This window comes from Haliotis cracherodii, unplaced genomic scaffold (assembly GCF_022045235.1).
Source record: "Haliotis cracherodii isolate W230 unplaced genomic scaffold, xgHalCrac1.p SCAF_15, whole genome shotgun sequence".
Classification (NCBI taxonomy): Eukaryota; Metazoa; Mollusca; class Gastropoda; order Lepetellida; family Haliotidae; genus Haliotis; species Haliotis cracherodii.
Window position 1 is genome coordinate 25,042,218 of NW_027266270.1, and position 22,031 is coordinate 25,064,248.

The following is a 22,031-nucleotide window of genomic DNA, read 5'->3' on the forward strand; positions in this document are numbered from 1 at the left end:
TTTTATGGAAGATTATTTATAACACGTGCACGTTCTCCGCCTATTGATTGGGCAGGATATATGCTTTTACTATATGGACAGTTCGTGTAGATTATTTACAACACGTGCACGTTCCCAGCTTGTTGATTGGACAGGATATATGATTTAACTGTATGGACATTTTGTGTAGATTATTTAGAACACGTGCACGTTTCCCTCTCGTTGATTGGACAGGATATATGCTTTTACTGTCTAGACAGTTTGTGTAGATTATTTACAACACGTGCACGTTCCCCTCTCGTTGATTGGACAGGATATATGCTTTTGTTGTCGTGGAGGACGGTAGAGTAGGCTCGAGGTTAAAGTGTTCGCTCGTCAGGCGGATGGGCTGGGTTCGATTTCCCACATTGGTACAATGTGTGAAGCCCATTTCTGGCGTCCCCCTACGTGATATTACTGAAATATCGCTCAAAAGCGGCGTAAAATACAAGTCACCCTGTTGTTGTAACACTTTTTGTTGATTACCTTATAACACGCGCACGCTCGCCGCTTAATGTGATGGGATGGTTTTAATGGGATGTTTTCATTGTATTTGCACCTGGAATAGATTACTTTCTTTGCACGTTCGTTCGTTCGTTCGTTCGTTCGAGAGAGAGAGAGAGAGAGCGCGCAATTAAATAATGGTGGATTAATACTAATGAATGGAATTAGTAAGAAATTAAACGTTAAAGAAGGAAGTTTAACCTGAAATTCTTGTGAGTAAAAGTGAGTTAATTTCAATGTACCCATGTAATGTAAATCATATCAAACAGAACGTCATACTTTTGATAAATGGAAGCTTTGATACATCACTATAAAAGACTAATGCAGGATGTAAAGGATTTATGCAGCAATGGAATTTACTTTTGACAAATCTCCATACGTTTACCTTTCAGATTCCAATCCGCACTGCATTGTCAGCTCTGGAACAATGGACGAACCCCTTTTATATTCGGAGTAAATTGGAAATAGTCCCTGCAATGACAGGAACGTATGAAGTTATGTAATTGACAATCCCATCACAGTTTTAAACAATGAAGCGCTTAAATACCAATATCAGGAAATGTTGGGCAGGAATTGCAACTGTAATTGTAGTGCTTGTTACAACATCCTTTACGTATTATAAGTCACATGGTTATTTGACTGGGTTATCACATGTTGCAACTAAACATGACCTCTATAAGAAGGCCTCGACCATCAATGCACATGCTGCACATGCTGCACCTGCGACATCTCTATCTGTTGCTGCTGAACAAGTGTTTTCCAAATGGCGACTGAAGAGTCCCCTGGATGATCTTGTTACAATCCCCGAAAGGGGGCGATTTGGTAACGCTATGTTTCAGTATGCATCGCTGCTTGGGATTGCCTTCCGCAACGGTAAGCGACCAGTCATATCCAGCACAACGTCACTCATTAAACTGTTTAATATCTCCTTCACTGACCACGTTGACACACGACGGTGGACATCCGTCCGAGAAAAACGATACGCCAGCTACGACGACCAGTTGGAAGACCTTCCAAAGGGAAACGTGAAAATACTCAGTTTTTTGCAGTCATGGAAATATTTCGAGCCAATCAAATCTCAGATTCAAAGGGAATTTCAACCAAAAGGCACATATGCTAGACTTGCTGCGAACTCGTTCAAACAATACACTTCTCCATTCCCCAATCGAACTGTCATAGCTTTACATGTCCGAAGGACAGACATAAACCAAGCATGGTATCGAAAGCGAGGCTATACAACGGCTTCTCTGTCCTACATAAGAAAGGCTGTTGCTCACATGAAACTAAAGTTCATAAATCCTGTGTTCCTTATTGCTACAGATGACGCTGACTGGTGTTACAAGCACCTAACTGCCCCGGACATTGTGATAATGCACAACATGAATGAGTACGTAGACTTTGCTGCTATGACGATGTGTGATCACATGATTATGACGGTGGGAACCTTTGGTTGGTGGGCAGCCTGGCTTATTGATGGTTATACTGTATATTACAATGGCTACCCGTTAACTGGTACGGCCATAAGCATAGGGTTTGAGAAAGGTGATTTTTACATGCCTAAATGGGTTCCTATGGGTAATTAATAATCGTTTACTTCGTTAAAACTATTTGTTGAATAAAGATGAGATAATAAGGGCATTGTTTTCAAATATAGCGGGGGAAAAGTTTTAATCACATATCAATCCTTTCGATTATTTTTATTGTCTAAGCGATCTTTGCCGGCAGTGGTGTTAAAAACCATCTTCAATCTGATTTTGGTTTTCTGAATTTTCTAAATAAATAAACTGTTACGCCTCATGTTAGCCCCGTTTTATTTTTTAAAGCACACACACACTTATATATATTGATACATACACCCAAATTTATTTTACGTGCGCCTCGAAAGTGTTATTTTTACCTTCTTTAAAAACTACCACTGTCGCAACAGCTACTACGATTGATACAACCACTATCTTCTCCCTTAATTATGTTATTTATACTGTCACTCTAATACCTCATATCTTATATCAGTATATAGCTGCATAATCCAATACTACCATACACACAACCACACTGTAGCCTCAAATGTAAAGTGTACTATCAGAAGACTATTACCAATGTAATGAATACTTTCAGTGTAATCAATACAGTAAATGTAACAAATACTATCAGTGTAACAAATACTATCAGTGTAACAAATACTATCAGTGTGGCGGATACTATCATTGTAACGAATACTATCAGTGTGGCGGAAACTATCATTGTAACAAATACTATCAGTGTAACGAATACTATCATTGTAACAAATACTATCAGTGTAACAAATACTATCAGTGTAGCACATACTATCAGTGTAACAAATACTATCAGTGTAGCACATACTATCAGTGTAGCAGATACTATCAGTGTAACAAATACTATCAGTGTGGCAGATACTATCATTGTAACAAATACTATCAGTGTAGCGAATACAATCAGTGTAACAAATACTATCAGTGTAACGAATACTATCAGTGTGGCGGATACTATCATTGTAACAAATACTATCAGTTTAACGAATACTATCAGTGTAGCGGATACTATCAGTGTAACAAATACTATCAGTGTAGCTGATACTATCAGTGTAGCAGATACTATCAGTGTAACAAATACTATTAGTGTAACCAATACTATCAGTGTAACCAATACTATCAGTGTAACAAATACTATCAGTGTAACCAATACTATCAGTGTAACAAATACTATCAGTGTAGCATATACTATCAGTGTAGCAGATACTATCAGTGTAGCGGATACTATCAGTGTCACAAATACTATCAGTGTAACAAATACTATCAGTGTCACAAATACTATCTGTGTAGCGGATACTATCAGTGTAACAAATACTATCAGTGTAACACATTCTTTCAGTGTAACAAATACTATCAGTGTAACAAATACTATCAGAGTCACAAATACTATCAGTGTAGCGAATACTATCAGTGTAACAAATACTATCAGTGTCACAAATACTATCAGTGTAGCAAATACTATCAGTGTAGCAGATACTATCAGTGTAGGGGATACTATCAGTGTAACAAATACAATCAGTGTAACAAATACTATCAGTGTAACAAATACTATCAATGTAACGAATACTATCAGTGTACCTGATACTATCAGTGTAGTGGATACTATCAGTGTAACAAATACTATCAGTGTAGCAGATACTATCAGTGTAGGGGATAATATCAGTGTAACAAATACTATCAGTGTAACACATACTATCAGTGTAACAAATACTATCTGTGCAACAAATACTATCAGTGTAACAAATACTATCAGTGTAGCAGATACTATCAGTGTAGCGGATACTATCAGTGTAGCAGATACTATCAGTGTAGCGGATACTATCAGTGTAGCAGATACTATCAGTGTAACAAATACTATCAGTGTAACAAATACTATCAGTGTAACAAATACTATCAGTGTAGCAGATACTATCAGTGTAACAAATACTATCAGTGTAACAAATACTATCAGTGTAACAAATACTATCAGTGTAACAAATACTATCAGTGCAGCAGATACTATCAGTGTATCTGATACTATCAGTGTAGCAGATACTATCAGTGTAGCGGGTACTATCAGTGTAGCAGATACTATCAGTGTAACAAATACTATCAGTGTAACAAATACTATCAGTGTAACAAATACTATCAGTGTAACAAACACTATCAGTGTAACAAATACTATCAGTGTAGCAGATACTATCAGTGTAACAAATACTATCAGTGTACCTGATAATATCAGTGTAACAAATACTATCAGTGTAGCAGATACTATCAGTGTAACAAATACTATCAGTGTAACAAATACTATCAGTGTACCTGATAATATCAGTGTAACAAATACTATCAGTGTAGCAGATACTATCAGTATAGCAGATACTATCAGTGTAACAAATACCATCAGTGTAGTGGATACTATCAGTGTAACAAATACTATCAGTGTAGCAGATACTATCAGTGTGGCGGATACTATCAGTGTAACAAATACTATCAGTGTAGTGGATACTATCAGTGTAACAAACACTATCAGTGTAACAAATACTATCAGTGTAGCAGATACTATCAGTGTAACAAATAATATCAGTGTACCTGATAATATCAGTGTAACAAATACTATCAGTGTAGCAGATACTATCAGTGTAGCGGATACTATCAGTGTAACAAATACTATCAGTGTACCTCATAATATCAGTGTAACAAATACTATCAGTGTAGCAGATAATATCAGTATAGCAGATACTATCAGTGTAACAAATACCATCAGTGTAGTGGATACTATCAGTGTAACAAATACTATCAGTGTAGTGGATAGTATCAGTGTAGGGGATAATATCAGTGTAACAAATACTATCAGTGTAACCAATACTATCAGTGTAACAAATACTATCAGTGTAGCTGATACTATCAGTGTAACAAATACTATCAGTGTAGCAGATACTATCAGTGTAACAAATACTATCAGTGTAGCTGATACTATCAGTGTAACAAATACTATCAGTGTAGCAGATACTATCAGTGTAACAAATACTATCAGTGTAGCAGATACTATCAGTGTAACAAATACTATCAGTGTAACAAATACTATCAGTGTAACAAATACTATCAGTGTAACAAATACTAACTGTGTAACAAATACTATCAGTGTAACAAATACTATCAGTGTAGCAGATACTATCAGTGTATCTGATACTATCATTGTAGCAGATACTATCAGTGTAGCGGATACTATCAGTGTAGCAAATACTATCAGTGTAACAAATACTATCAGTGTAACAAATACTATCAGTGTAACAAATACTATCAGTGTAACAAATACTATCAGTGTAACAAATACTATCAGTATAGCAGATACTATCAGTGTAACAAATACTATCAGTGTAACAAATACTATCAGTGTAACAAATACTATCAGTATAGCAGATACTATCAGTGTAGCAGATACTATCAATGTACCTGATACTATCAGTGTAGTGGATACCATCAGTGTAGCGAATACTATCAGTATAACGAATACTATCTATATATCGAAGTCTTTATAAAAAGTAAAACGAATACCATCAATGTAACGAATAATATCAGAAACAAAACGAATATTATCTGAGTAACGAATACTACCAATGTAACGAATACTATCTTCGGAACAAATACTATCGATCAAACAAATACTTGCTCGATGACACGTTTCGGCCCTTCATCAAATAAAATTCAGTGTAGGATGGATGAAAAGAACACTTAACCCCTTACGTTTCCCAAACCTTACCCCACTAAAAACGTAACTAAGAAAATGCTGACACCCTCAAAGATAATCTATTGTCAAGCGAATCCACTGATTGTACAACTGATGCGGCAGAGCTTTCGGGACTGTCTAGGCGATTTCGTTCTCCCTAAACTAGGCCACGATGAAGATGACGTTGTTAACAATATTACGATGAGAACCGCTATTTTAATCCCCGAATAGTGATTTTGTCGGAGTGAAATCACACCCCAGGTGTCCAACACAACTGGCAGGAACACTTCCGCCTCGTCCACGTTTCATTCACGCGACCAGTCGTAATCGAACGTCTTTTTAAAGAAAAGACAAAACACTTATTTAAAATAAAGATTCTGACCGGTCATACATGATGAATAGTCAGACTATCGATTAGTTGCGATACACAAATTAAACAAAAAAGAGATCGATACTTCCAAATCAATGGAAAATAATGAACTGATTGAGTAGTGACACAGCACAGCACACAGCTCGCAGCAGGAACGGAGGAGTGCAAGGTATGAATAATATATGCATCGTCATACAAGAAGTCCCAGCTAAAGACAATAAATCGAAATCAGTTAATGCACTCCTCAACCTGAATCGAACGTAATGATTGATATTAGTAATTTAACGACGAGAGGGGAACGTTGAAATACTTCAACGCGTTTAGGACAGCAAGTGATGGGTCTATTTTGCCTTTTACTCCCAATGTAATCTGTTTCTGCGTACAATCAAGACTGGTTATTCTCTGGCATTGACGTTTATATATATATATATATATGGAAGGGTCAGTTGGAGCATATTTCAATTTCCAATTCCCTATTTAATCACATATGAAAATGAAAGTTCGTCATTATATTACGTGTGCTATTTGGAGGAGATGCTTACATACTGACGTCAAATAAGATTGTATTTTGATAATTGCTTCAGTAAATTATCTACCGAACATTCGTTTGTGATTAATTCTATTCTCATTATTTGAGTTTGTCGTGAACTGCCCGTATCATTTACGATGTTGATTAATGAGTTAGGCTCAATTCCGCTTTAAACACTCACTGTTCGGTCATTTATAACACAACATTTTTCTTAAAGTTGTGTCAATTTTGTAGTGATATGCCATTGGTTGGTTGGTTGGTTGGTTTGTTGTTAAACGCCACACTCAGCAACATTCCAGATATATGACGGCGGTCTGTAAATAATTGAGTCTAGACCAGACAATCCAGTGATTGATATCATGAGCATCGATCCACGCCAATCGGCCTGAGGATCCTTTTGTGCATCCTTCTTAGCACTCCGAGAAGTGTTGACCACACGGCAAAGAGGCTCACGACCAGGTGGCACCCGTCACAAACTCTCGCAAAGGCAAGTCAATTGTTCACCTGAAAAAAAAAGTCAAAATTGGGAAGAGCATCGAACATCATTTTCGTCACTGATTTGGAAACATCCTCCACATAGCTTTAATTAAACTTTTCGATAGCTTTACTGAGACCTTGGCTGTTGTAACCTTTATCAAACAACTTTGGAGCATGAGTCGTACGCCATGTCAGCTGAATTCTGAATATAACATGAAGTCGAATGAAACCCACGAGCACGGATGCAGTGTTATCAGACCAAGCATCACAATCGGGACAAACCTGACATTTTAATTTACAATCTGAACATACTGACAGCTAAGGGTGCAGCACTGCACATCGGACGTCGGAACACAAACCCACCCATAGTCCTGACTATGAATAGGTCTTCAGCAACCCATGTTTGCCGTAAAAGGCGACTAACGGGATCGGGTTGTCAGGCTCGCTGACTTGGTTGATGCATGTCATCAATCCCAATTGCGTGGATCGATGTTCATGATGTCAATCACTGGATTATCTGATACTGACTCGATTATTTACAGACCGCCGACCATATAGCTGGAATATTGCTGAGTGCGGCGTTAAACAACCAAACAAACAACCAACCAACCCCATATTCCTCTTTCGTAGAAGAACCACCTAGTGTGAATATATAGATCTTGCTAACCAATCAATACACCGATTTACCGAGCCCTGTCAAGGAAGCTACATCAAAGTATAACGACATGTTCAGTAAATTCCTGTCCTCAGACCTCATAATTGATTTAATTCCAATGTTGCTTCAGAAACAAATATCCACGTTCAGCTAACTATGTTTAGTTGCCTCCCTCAAAGAATTTAACGATTATTAAGTTTGTGTCTCCAATTTGGTAGACACAGAGCTCCTTCAGGGTAGATGAAGATTCCTTTGTTGTCATCAACCAGTCCTTCTCATTAGTAGGCAATAGCAACTAATCACGCCTTAGACACTGATGCGTTACGTTGTTTTTCTTTAGAGTTAACGTCCGAAGGACAAGGTAAAACTATGTACACCAATCAATGACATGATCATTAGGCCAGATGAGTCGTTGGTAACGGCAGAAAAGCATCAAATGGTAATCAAGAGAAAACCAGGACTGCTTTTTCTCATATGACCAAGATTTCGCCCTATCGACGTATGCATTTTATGAATTTAACAATGCATTGTCCAAAAAGACAATAAGGAAATGTGTCAGATTCTGTTGCCTATTTTACTCTTGGTGAGGAGTCTATTTTCCTAGGAGACCGCCTCCGTGGTTGAGCGTCTGCCCGGAGACTGGAAGGTCAGTGTTTCGATCAACTGGCCGCGTCATAACAAAATACTTTAAAAGATAGTACTTGTTAAAAGATAGTACTTGTGTCATCTGCCTTGCGTTCGGCATTATCGGAATAAAACAAGGATTGGTCGGGCCGGGCCGGCCCAGATTCAGTATACAATGTACTGTACATGAGTTGGGGACACACGATAAATTGCAGCATGGTATCTCGGGGAGCTAGCACTATAAAACTGCATTTTAAGAAATTAATTTTTAGTGATCCATTCATGTTGTTTTGACCACCGTTTTGCCTTTTTGGAATCTGTTTCGGGAGGTGATCGATACTGATTGTTCTCTGGCGGTGACATTTTATATTTATCTACGGCTTTAAACAAATATTCGTTTGGCGAATTCTCATGTATAACACAACAACATCGGAGGGTGAGTGAGATGGGTTTAAACTATTTCAGCTATATTTCAGCTTATAGACGTGTATCACCTACGCATGAGGTGACTAACAGAACCGAAATCAGGGTGAATTTGGGATTCGAACCCACGATCACAGGATTCTGGCACAGCCTCATACAACTCGGCCGTGGGTATCCGGCAGTGGCAAGTTTCAACTTCATATATGTTTGTTTTTTTGGTTTGGTTTGTTGTTTAACGCCGCACTCAGCAATATTCCAGCTATATGACGGCGGTCTGTATATAATCGAGTCTGGTTCAGACAACCCAGTGATTAATATCATGAGTATCGATTCACGCAATTAGGATCGATGACATACATCAACCAAGTCAGCGAGCCTGACCACCCGATCCCGTTGGTCGCCTTTTACGGCAAGCATGGATTGCTGAAGACCTATTCTACCCCGGAATCTTCAGGTATATGTACTGCAGCGATCCCCTGTGGATCCGTCTATGTAATGAGTGCTACCGTTCAATATATTCGACGTCAACGTAACGCCAAATAACAGCGAAAGAGTCTGTGTCATCCGAGGCTACGTGCCTCGGACCTTGTTACTGGGGCAACAGCGCCTCATCTTACACCGATTACCTTTCGAACCATATCAAAACTACATATATTATTTGTTTCGTTGATAAGGAAACCTTAAGGAGTGATGTGTTTCCTTGATATGTTTCCTTATAAGGAAACCTCAACGAAAGACAGGTTTCGCTGATAAGGAGACCCAGATGAGTAGCACGTGTCGTTGATAAGGAAACCTTTATGACAATAATTCGTTGGTAAGGAAACGTATATGAAAAGCATGTTTCGATGATAAGGAAACCTTTACGAATGACATGTTTACGAATGACATGTTTCGTTGATAAAGACACCTTGACGAATGAATCAACAATCTTACCAAATATTTTCTTTATCTCGACTTGTTAATGAGTTCTCGACTCCACCAAAGCTTGCTCGAAGCACATGGCATAGTGCATATGTTGAAACCTGGATGAGTGGCATGTTTCGTTGAAAAGGAACTACAAAACTTTGACGGATGACATGTTTCGTTGAAAAAGAAACAGACGAATGGCATGTTTCGTTGAAAAGGAAATATAGAACTTTGACGGATGACATGTTTCGTTGAAAAGGAAACATAGACGATGCCCTTTCTCGTTGATAAAAAATTCTTGGCGAATGACATGTTTCGCTGGTTAACCTAGAAACCAAGGCGCTGAGGAAATATAACAATTTTCCCAATTATTCTATGTATCTTGACGTGTTATTGAGATCCCGATTCCACCAAAGCCTTTTTAAGCACATGACATATTGCATATGAGGAGGCGCATAATTTTACAGAAATGTCCTCTGAAATTGATCTCTGAACTGACGGGCAAAAGAAAGTATACCGAGTTTCTTTTTTAGGTAACTGAAAATTGAAAGAACAGTTGTTAAATTGTAATGTTTGTTTAATCGTCACTCATTCGACACCTACTATGTTTGAAATGTTGTAAATTTGTACCCAACAAAGCAAATGTATCTGTCATATCCATTTTTAAAATATAACAATACTTATTTCAACAGAAATTTATTAAATTGATTTTACTTGATTTGTTTTTTATGACGATGCGTAGAGACAAAAGAAATACACAAAATCACGATACGATACGAGTGAGTGAGTCGGGTTTAACGCCGTTTTTAACAGTATTCAGTCATATCATGGCGTGTCAGCTTAATGTGGGAGGAAAGTCCGAAGTGATGCAGGTCTCAGACGGTTTCCACTTTGGTGGAACCCACGAGCACGGGTATGGCGCTGACAAATCTAGAAACATAATCGGGGCGAACCGGGATTCGAACCCACAATCATAGGTTGCTGGCGTGCAAAAGGGACGCAACTCTACACAGCGAATCGTGGTGCCTTAGACGACTGGGCCACCCGTGCTACCCACCCACCCCACCCAACCCAACCCCACCCCCCGATACGATACGATACGAGAAGAAGCCTGCACACAACATTGACTAAGTGGTCCCCATATGGAGTCAGAATAATAACCTGGCAAATAACGTGTCGTCGTTCCCTGACGGCGTACATCGTCAATGCAGAAGTCAGCCACTGGTTCGTCTGCCCAAATTCAGTTTCCCTTTAAGTGGAGGAATAGACCTGCAGCCCTTGGTGTCTACATTTCACAACTGAGGTACAATTGAGCATGCTCTTTCTACCATTATTCTACCATTATTTTAGAGCGACATGCAACTCTTGCTCAGAAGTAATTTCATCAACGTTACAATACAACATTCAAGGCCTCAGTAAAGATTTATTTTTTTTATGGTAGACATGAGGACTAGAGAACATTCCCAAATCTGACACATCAGGGACAAAAAAGCAATTTCCCATTTTGACTTGTACTATATGTTCCCGTGGATTTCTTTCAGGCAAACAATTGACTTGCCTTTACATGTGTTTGTTTAGGCCACCACCGGTGGGGCAGGATACGTTCATCTGGTATCATCACTATTTGATAGTGCTTCATAAACACATGATATAATCGGAATCATACAATCAACTCTGTTTTTGACAAAGATTTCTCATGAGCATGGAAAGGGCTTTGTCGCTGATATTTACAAACCACCGTGGTATAACTAGAACATTGCTGTCGGGGTGTAAAAATCATTTACTTGCCATGTTTTAGTTTCGAGTCTATTATGTACCCGAGGAGCACGCCTATCAATTCGCCAATTTTGATTATTATATGTAGAAAAGTGGAATGCGCCCGACTGGCTGAGTTTGTGTATGATCGAACCCCGACGGCACTGCCATACGCCTATATCGCTAGACACTCGTTTGTCTAATCCAAAACTGCCTATATATTGCCACTCAATGTAATAAAACCCAACCTACTGATAACACACGTTCATCTTTTCCTGACATCAATAAAATATATCCGGTTGAATACAGTCGCGCATGACCTTTCCCCGGGGACAATTTAACTTCACGTTCTATTGAAGCAAAAACTCATTTGCTTTCAAATCTACATGAAAGTCTATGATATCGCAGCTTTCAACAACATATCCCTTCCCCAACGACCACCCGGAACATGGATAATCGATATATGCGCAGAAACACTCGGAGCAGCATGATCGTCTGTGATATTGCCCGGGCGATCAGGAAACACGTCTGCTAACTGTCGTCTGCTCCGGGATAGCAGAAGACACTGAAAGGATGAGGTAGCGGACCTTATAACTGCCGCAATGGAAATACATTGGAATACTCGGTTGGGGTCTAGCGCGATCATACCGGCCGTGGTTTTAATCCTACAGTTATACATAGGTGAGCATAAATTTTAACATTTCTAAAACGCTGATGTGAAATGTGCGCACTTTATTGCTTCTGGCTAAATGTCACGAAATATGTCAAGATCTGTTTTGTCAGCCTGTGATTCTGTTCATCAATAATTTCCCGGTTAAATGAATTTTGTATTCAAATGAGTGTTTGTAAAATGGTTGCGGATATGATATGCTGTGTTTGAGGAATTACATGTATTCTCAGATTCTCAAATCACATTACTTTACAATTTGAGGCGAGGTTTCCTTCATTATCCTTTTGTGTCTTCATGTTCAGAAACATGACGGATATTAATCTTTCAAAGAAATATTTGAATATATTCGTTAAAATATTGCTGTTGGGTCTAAAAGAGAACCAATATTCGTTTTCGTAAGACTATCTTGTAATATATCAGAATAAGAAGTACATGTAGCACGGTTCCACGGTAATCCTACCGGAAACCCATGTCTCCAAGAACGAGAGCACTCAGCTGAGACACTTAATAGCATGATCTGACTTACTTCAATGCGCGAGTGTCATCCATTTTTTAACACGGTGATTTCACTGATTCTATTGTGACCTGCGTAGTCGTATTAAGTTGATGGAAGCAGAAAAATATGACTGCATTTCTAATTCATCGGAATGCACATGGAAGGGTTTTTTGTCGAAATATAAACATATTAATATCTGAAATTACATTTATATAGAGTCATTTTTAAGAAGTTGAATTTGGGTTGGAGTTCGATTTGAAGCTACTTGCTCAGCCTTTCAGCACAATCAAAGGGCGTTAAACACAATTCATTCCCTCTCTCACTCTTTATCATTAATACCGGAAGCGTAGATGCCAGTGCCCACTGCTTTGTGAGGGGGACAACACAGCGTGCAGGAATCATTGCCTCGGACAGTACATCCTCGTTTACAATGTCCTGGACATTGATATCTGGGGAACAATGTCCTCGGACCATCACTCCTAAGCAACCAGCATCCACTTTTTTTTAATAAGCGGCGGACAAAGGACGCTCATTGTATCAGACTGTACATCCTCGTTCACAATGTCCTGGACACTCGGGGTTTCCTATTAATGTCTATTATTTGATGTGAAAGATAATACTGCCCACCCTGTACGCACTGTCCTGGTTGAACGTATTGTCATTTTAGCTTTGTGATGCACAATTACTTTTATTCTGGATAGATACTTCACCACGACATAACTGGCCATGTTACAATGGTGGTACGTCGTATGTTTAGGCAAGGAGTTGTGGGACGAAAACCTTAATAAAATAGGTTGATAACAATACCCGTTAACGGTTTAAACTTTAACGTCCTTTGCCAACCAAACGATCACAAAATCCTAAACTACTGTCATGACGATAACTTTGGGTTTAGCGGTACCAGTGAAGCTCATTGAAGCTCCAAGGAGCTCTCCGAATTTCCCATGAAATCCCTAAGATCACCCTAAATATTCGGAGCTCCCAGAAGCTCCTTTGAGGTGCCCGGAAATCATTGAAGGTCGAGCCTCGTATATGTGTTACACGAGAGAAGCTACAAATTGATGGTATGCTTCTGCTCTGTATTGTGTCATGGCCAGGATTGCATGTTTCTGATTCGGTTGGCTTATGGATGTTATTGTCAATTTGACAAATTACTTGAAAGAAATGGGTGAAAGTTATCATGATGTGATAAGATACAGAGCGAGTGGGTATAATTTGACGCCGCTTATGGCAGTATTCCAGTATCAAAGCGGGGATACCAAAATACCATGCGTGGAATCAAACACGAGCCATCGGCACGACGAGCGAACGCTTTTACCACTAGACTACCCAGCTGACAAGAAACAAAAGTACATAGACACAAAACATAGGCTTGCAATAATCAGTACCTTCTCCCCTGCTGTCTTGTACAAATATAAAATGTCAGATCCAAAGAATGTTATATGTGTCACTAGCGGAGTGTGCTGGATTTTACGAGTTGGTTGGTCTGCGCTTTCGTAGTGTACAAACCCACAACCTCTTTAGAACAGAACAGAACAGAACTTTATTACGCTCAGGCCGAGATCCTCGGCATATGAGGTACAAAATGACAGCAAAATACACATTATAATAGCGGATATGTGGTTAGCCGGAATGTAAACAGTGTTCTATCAGTGTCGGCGTAAGACTATTATCAAACAGAGAGATTAACGCATTAGCTCTGTTAGTCTGTATGCAAAGCTGCACAAATAACAATGGGAGAATTCAGGTGGACAATAGTTTAAGCAAGGATACGATTTATAGATGAACAACTTCTTCATTAAAATTAAGAGCGACGTTTCGGTGTAGGTTCTAACATCGTTATCAAGCAACAGCACTTGCTTGATAACGGTGTTAGAACCTACACCGAAACGTTGCTCCGTCATCCATAAATCGTATCCTCACCTAGTACTCCAACTTCTAAATCCTTCTCAAAGAAGACAACAGTTTACCATATAGATCAATATACACATGATTTGTTTGATGAATTGAGGGGTGGGATTGATTGGTCGAGGATCAGATGGATGGATCGATTGATGAAGAAGGCTGGATCGAGGGATGGGTATACAGTAAACTACGTTTATAACGAACACGCTTATAGCGAATTGGCGGATATCACGAGCTGTTTTTGGGTCCCGGCCATCTGCTGTATATATGCTTATAACGAACTACGGTTATAACGAACTAAAATTTATGGGCCCTTTGAGTTCGTTATAACCGTAGTTTACAGTAGTCAAGTTTCCCTTCATGTCGAGCAATATTCCAATAGCTCCAGGCTTTGGTGTCTTCATGTCACAACTTTGGATGTACAGTCGAGCAGTTTTATGGTAGACTTGGTTCTTTTTCAGTTAAACAGTTGACTTGCCTTTGCGTGTGTTTCTGACGGGTGCTACTAGTCAGGCAGTATGCGCTCATCTTTTCGCGAACACCTGGTATCATCACTAGTGGTAGTGATTCACAGACCCACTCATAGACACAGTCGGAAGCGTACAATTGACTCTGCTTCTAGCGGATATTTCATGTGGCTATAAAAAAGATTTTGTCGTTTGCATGGATTGATGGATGGATACCTGTACCCAACAACTATTTCGTAAACAAGTTTCATGTTACTGTAATTATGAGACGAAAAAATCTTGTCTTCACTTCACTAAACATGTTTACCCGCCGTATATTCACGGTCTTAGAGACACTCGTAAAATATGCATAATTTGTATGGATACAGAGAAACGATGTAAATTATTTATAAAGTTTCCCAAAGGGTCTAAGATGTGTTAGTATCACGGCAGCAGAATATTTATACACTTCAAAATATAAAGGTATTGATCAACATGAAAATATAAAATGTTGATCAAATTACTCATTAGGAACAATGACAGGCTCCAAACCAGATTGTGAAGCTCCCGTTGACTATTTAGAAATGCGGTCTTTTCGCAGTTCGTTGACAGTTCTAGCTCTCAACAGTTGGTTGGTTGTTTGGTTGTATGGTTGGTTGGTTAACGCTGCACTCAGCAACATGACCGCGGCTCGTAAATTATCGGTAGTCACTTAGGTGTGAGTTAACAGCTGTATCTTTATTCAATGTAAAGTGCACGTGTATTAGTCGGTTTTAACTCTGCAGAAACGACAAAAATAATGTAAAGATATCTAACAGAAGAAATAAAACAAACATATCACACAGTATCAACACACCGATGCATATACTACATTTAGATACAATGTAGTACTATGCATACTAGGAATGATATTTATACTTGATATAAATTAATGCGACATAAACATGTAGAGTAGTAGTTACAGTTAAACTAGTGGCTTTAAGCCAAATTACAACTTAAAATATTTGAGACGTTACATTATTAACGCCTCTACAAATTGCCATGCTATAAACACAATATACACAAAACATACACATAACTTACCACTGTGTGGCAAAGAGCTGACAACTATGTTCATGGTGGTCAGACCAAAGGCATCATCAGATCAATTTCCATAGTCTAGACATTTGAAACCATAAAGCCACATAAAAAAAACAGTTAAATCAAGAACACGTAAAATAACCTTTTCATACGTATCCATTCAACCTTAATCTACATACATACTGCATTCACACATGTAATATGATATTTAAGGAATGATTAATAGTTGAATTTGATTGTAGATTCAGTTTTGATTTCACTAACGAATTGTTTAACAAATGAAGAGAAAATCCCATCAGGACTAAAGCCTTTATTTGAAAAATGGGTCAAAAGCCCATGATGGGTGGACTTGCCTTGCTCCCCCACCAGCGAGATCAGGTTAGTCATGCAGTACCTTCAAGACAACACACCAGAAGGCCTAGAAGACCAACTTTCCTTCTTTGATTCTGCTTATGTGATAGGAGCTTTCAGAAGAATTCAAACACCTGCTGCACACCAAGATGAATCATAGCATTAGGTTAAATGAAGACAGCCCCACTAAGACACTCCCAGTATTCTATGTGCGCTTTGTTAAAAGACACCCAGAATAACACGCTGCAGTAAAATAATAAAATATTTTTTTAAAATTATATCTACTGAGGGCTTTTGTCCGTACACAAACAGGGAGTAGTTATGTCAATGTGAAGCTGCTTTTTTGAGACAGTTGATCTTTCTTATTCGTGCAACAACACTTTGTCTTTTATACCTCATTCTGCAGCTACCTTGTGCATTCAGTTGCTTTGGTTAAGACTGTATTTTTTGTTAGTTCGGATTGTGGGGATTGATTGCTTCAAAAATAAAAGGATATGAGGAAAAAGAACTTTTAACAAGGTTTCAGTAAAACTTTCAAAACTGAAAAAAAGACTTGAGACTAGATTTCGGCTCAATGTTTTGTTTTTTAGGAGAGTTGACAATATGCTTTCTTTATGTTTGTGAGGGGTACAACCGATGGGGGAGGACAGACGCACCTTTTGGCCAACTGATGCTATCATCACATACAATGTGCTTGTGATACAGTCGTACCATCGACATTTCTTATGATTATGGAAAGGGTTTTGTCCCTTTACAATTATATTATAAATGAAACAGTGAATGTTTAAAGCGACATTAAAACCAACTCATTTTGGTCGCTTGTTTTGTGGACGTGGATGCTCCCTTACAACACTAAGTACACGACGATCAGACACATGCATTGAGCCACAACGACAGTCTATTATGCGATGTGTGCAAACGCAAATTCATTTCCGAGTCGCAATTCATCTTTTCTAGTCGACCGTTCCTGATCCGCTCGTGACCATTCGTGTCATTCCGTCAAGACGGTCATGGAATGTTTAGAATCCACCGATGCACGTGAAAACGTGGAACCTTTTGCGGAACGAATCACTTTTATGGTTTAAACTGATAATCAGCGAAGAACTCCTGTGTATGCATCATTTAAATATGTTCTTTTACTCAAAGATTTATGAATTCAGATATGTTTTCTGGGCAGTTTATTTCCTTGTTATTTTCGAATTTTATTCTACTTACATACGTATTTAGACGTCTATTGTTAGACTAGAATGCGACGGATTATTTGGGAAGTAAGAATAATGTCTTTTTTTCAACCAATATCTTTATTCCAATAATGCATAATAAATATGAAATGCTCAGTTGAATGACGGAGCTGGTATCATTGTAGTTTGATTCTTGGAGCGAGGTAAAGTTATAATTGGTTTGGCAAAGGTGAATATTTTTAAAAGAAATAAGCGAAATGAAATATTTACAATTTCAGATTCCAGTAATAGTAATAGTATGTTCAAAGAACTCGCTATTTCCTTTATATCCGATACAATGAATTAATCGTGAAATTTGAGTGAGTGAGTGGTTTTACGCCGCTTTTAGCAATATTCCAACAATATCACGACACAAGAAATGGGCTTCACACAGGCTTTCCAGGTTTCCTCCGCCTCGCTTGGACTCTGCTGCCCACCTCTTTACGGTGCCATGGGAAGGAGGGTCTTTCCCTAGTGTTGTATTCATATCTTCATGTGTGGCTTTTGGTGTAAAGCTCCCTTTCTGCAAGTACTTCATCACTGCACGTTCCTCGAGTTTGTCCATTTTCCAAAGGTCACAGACCCCTGCTTATTTTACTGGTTTGTCGCCACGAAACAATTTGCTCTCTCTATTGACTTAAGGTCTATGACACCATGTATTGTCCCCAACAAAAGGTTTCCCTATTACGCAATTCCTTCCACATGAGGCTTAGAACCTACCAATTAATCCTCGTATATAGATTTTCCTACTTTGTACAAATTTAATAACCCCATCTGCAGGCCTTGAAAGGTTAGAAAATCATTTTACAAAGATTAGTAACAAGAGTGAGAGATATATAGCTCGCACCTTAAGTATTGTGCTGATATGAAATATCTCATTGTAAGGGACATTTTGCTTTCTCTATTTTTCGCGATGTCGACCTTTGGAAGCACGTTAGATGTGCGAGATTTCTATAGTATTCCATAGTTAAGGCCTGAACTGTTTCACTGACAACAGAACTTGTGGTTGACTTATTCCGAGATCACCATGAGCATCATGTATTTGTCCATTTATCTGGTCTGTGACGTTATCCTTCCTTAGTTTAAACCCTCTGGAATAAACAAATCAACTGCTCTTTAACCATATATAATGATGATATAATTCCCGTCCATTAATTTCACCAAAGCTATGACATTTTCAGATCACGGGGTCATGTACGTTTCAAGTAGTTCGTTACAAGATAACGCCTCTTCACTTGATTTTTGTTCTTTACTTAACCAGATCAACAAAACTTTGGAGGTCATTAAAAGCAGTTGACTTTTATGTTTGAACCGTATTTCTATTTGTTATAGAAGGTCTAGTCGAAATGTCGATAATCTATAATTATAGATGCTCGTATGGTTGTATAGCATCGTGCATTCACGTGCGTATATGACTGCCTGTACGAGACTTGACTAATGTCGGTTTTACAGAGGTAGCCCACTGAGATACTATTCCTAATGCATTTTCCGAGCGAAAGAAGTCGTAACAACATCCTCGTCACCTTGCACATTGAATAGCCAATGTGATTAACGTTAACGTTTCCAGGCTTATACAAGTCGCCGAAAAACTCCAAAAACTTGTGTTCAAAACATGACGATGATACCCGTATTAAATACATTACCATCAAATCACCAGTTCTTTTTACGTGACATTCTTTTGCCCAGCAGTGTAATTGTTTTAGGGTCTGCATGATCATGAGATGAACGAATCCCATGAATGGGTCTGTCTTCCTATTTATGTGAAAAGAAACACAATTGCCACAGTATCCCTGGCGATAGGTACTAAACAGTGTCTTTCGAATATTTGCATTGACTTCCTGTCGCTTTACAAATACATATGGATTATTTTCAACGTATTCAAATACATTCATACAACGCTCAAGGTTAATTTTTAGAAAGCTTCCTTACAGTTAATACAAAACCTGTTGTCAAGAAAATACTGACAATTGAAGAGCTATGTACAGTGATTAACATATGTGCATGCTCAATAATGTTACGTGGCAGTATATATTGTAACTTTAGTTCTGATGATAGTAAGTGGCGATTTGATTCATGCCCTCGTACAATGTTGAGTTAAAAGACCTTGATTCGGAATGGTGTTGCTTGTTTATAGTCTAAATTCTTTCCTATCGCATGACAGATTCGTTAACCCCCCGGTATTCGCAACCAATCAACATCTGTTTCCTTTCAACCACGTTTTGCAACCAATCAACATATATTTCATATCGACCACGTCTACACACAATCAACATATATTTCATATCGATGACAACTACACAACCAATCAGCATCTGTTTCCTTTCAACCATGTCTTCGCAACCAATCGACATATCTTTCATACCGACCACGTCTACACACAATCAACATCTCATTTCATATCGATGACAACTACACAACCAATCAACATCTGTTTCCTTTCAACCATGTCTTCGCAACCAATCAACATATCTTTCATATCGACCACGTCTACACACAATCAACATATCTTTCATATCGATGACAACTACACAACCAATCAACATCTGTTTCCTTTCAACCATGTCTTCGCAACCAATCAACATATCTTTCATACCGACCACGTCTACACACAATCAACATCTCATTTCATATCGATCACAACTACACAACCGATCAACATCTGCCTCCAATCGGCCATGAATACACAACCAATCAAAATCTGTTTCGTATCGGACCCGTGAAAATCCGGGTAGAATAGGTCTTCAGCAACCCATCTTTCCCGTAAAAGGCGACTATGTTTGTCGTAAAAGGCGACTATGTTTGTCGTAAGAGGCGACTAACGGGATTGGGCGTAAAGGCTTGCGGACTTGGTTCATGCATGCCATCGTATCCCAATTGCTTGGATCGATGCTCATGATATTAATCACTGGATTGTCTGGTCCAGACTCAATTATTCACAGACCGCCGTCATATATCTGGAATGTTGCTGAGTGCGGCGTTAAACAACAAACAAACAAGCAAGCAATCACATCGGGCATGACTACAAATAAGCCTGGCTATTGATATGTCTTAATCGAAGTTTTCGACATGGTTCATTATCACAGCAATAAATAGCAATAAATAACAATTGCTTTCAATCCCAATGAAGTTAATACTGCCAGGATGCGTGCGGAAACAGAAATGGGCGTTCATGGCTTAGTTTATCTAATTACACGCGAATGGTTTGCTGCAGGGATTAGACTCTATTGAACTTGTAGCTGATGAGATTTCCGAAAACCGTGAAACATTATGGCTTTGTTGTAGATGTCGATCTTGCCCACGCCACTTTCGTCATAAGCTCAGTAGCATTTATCATTATGCTGAATCAACGACAAAAGAAATGTTTAGACCGAGTCATTAAACCTCAACACAACCTTTGAAGAATTAATTCACAACTCACGATACCAAGTGAACAGTACATAGAATTTGGTTACTGTTACATTCCATGCATATTAAAAAAGTCGTTGGTTACCTGTAGTATTGTGATTAATAAATAGCTTCATTAGAAATCATCATAATTCGAAAACATGTTAATAGATGGATCACGATTTTTCTCATCCATCTAAAGTCATTGCCTGTCTGGTCTAGCTGATGTATAATCAAAGATTTCGTGTGCACCCTTCTAGCAATGTTGTCTGAATTTTGTTTTAACATCAAAGATTTCAAGTGCACCTATCTAGCAATGCTGTCTGAACTAGATTCAACATCGCATATTTCGAGCACCTATCTAGGAATGTTGTCTGAGCTAAATTTAACATCAAAGATTTCACATACACCTAGTGGGCAATTTTGACAAGACTCAAATTAACTACAACTTTTTTACGTGCACCTATCTAGCATTTTTTTTCGGAACTAGATTTAAAATCAAAGATTTGAAGTCCACCTGTCGAACAGTGTTTGCCTGTCCTAGACTTAACATCACGGGGTTTCACGCTTTAAATATTAGGGTCATTTGTACGTATTGAATGACTCTGTGTTTGCGTCTTGTCTGACCTGATATGTTTCACACGTCTAGTCGACATTCAGACATTCCCTACTGGAGGTAAACGTTGAATGCGTCGAATATTTGGATACGTTGTTCCTTGTTATACGTGTGCAGAAGGTCGATCGGATGATCAATCACATGAAACACCTGAATGATTGTGATTGAGTATGGTTTTACGCCGTTTTTAGCGATATTCCAGCAATATCGCGGCGGGGGACACCAGAAATGGGCTTCACACATTGCACCCATGTCGTGAATCGAACCCGGGTCTTCGGCGTGACGAGCGACCGCTTTCACCACTAGGCTACCCGACCGCCCCCGAAAACACCTGAAGCTCATGGTA

The 22,031-nt window shown here is 38.7% G+C and overlaps 3 protein-coding genes across 3 annotated transcripts in view; all 3 read left to right on the forward strand.

The window, feature by feature from the left end:
• Positions 1-1,052: 1,052 nt before the first annotated feature.
• On the forward strand, positions 1,053-2,105 carry LOC139461979 (galactoside alpha-(1,2)-fucosyltransferase 1-like). The gene has a single exon (XM_071243471.1). It carries the CDS (start codon positions 1,053-1,055, stop codon positions 2,103-2,105), a length of 1,053 nt encoding a protein of 350 aa, XP_071099572.1.
• Positions 2,106-2,318: 213 nt separating this feature from the next.
• Positions 2,319-7,963, forward strand: LOC139461604 (uncharacterized). Its single transcript, XM_071243078.1, has 3 exons — positions 2,319-2,329; positions 2,962-3,376; positions 7,940-7,963. Exons 1-3 carry the CDS (start codon positions 2,319-2,321, stop codon positions 7,961-7,963), a joined length of 450 nt encoding a protein of 149 aa, XP_071099179.1.
• Positions 7,964-12,039: 4,076 nt separating this feature from the next.
• Positions 12,040-22,031, forward strand: part of LOC139461980 (uncharacterized) — a 34,424-nt gene continuing 24,432 nt past the window's right edge. Inside the window, exon 1 of the mRNA XM_071243472.1 lies at positions 12,040-12,198. Within this exon, the coding sequence (XP_071099573.1) occupies positions 12,120-12,198 (79 nt within the window). The 5' untranslated portion in view covers positions 12,040-12,119. The remainder of the gene's footprint in view (positions 12,199-22,031) is intronic.

Bases quoted from the DNA above. Each gene is read 5' to 3' on its own strand.
- LOC139461604 (XM_071243078.1), top strand. The intron at 3,377-7,939 runs GTAACAAATACT...ATGTTGCTTCAG, and splicing joins GTGTAGCGGATACTATCAGT to AAACAAATATCCACGTTCAG.
- LOC139461979 (XM_071243471.1), top strand. From the start codon at position 1,053: ATGAAGCGCTTAAATACCAATATCAGGAAATGTTGGGCAGGAATTGCA.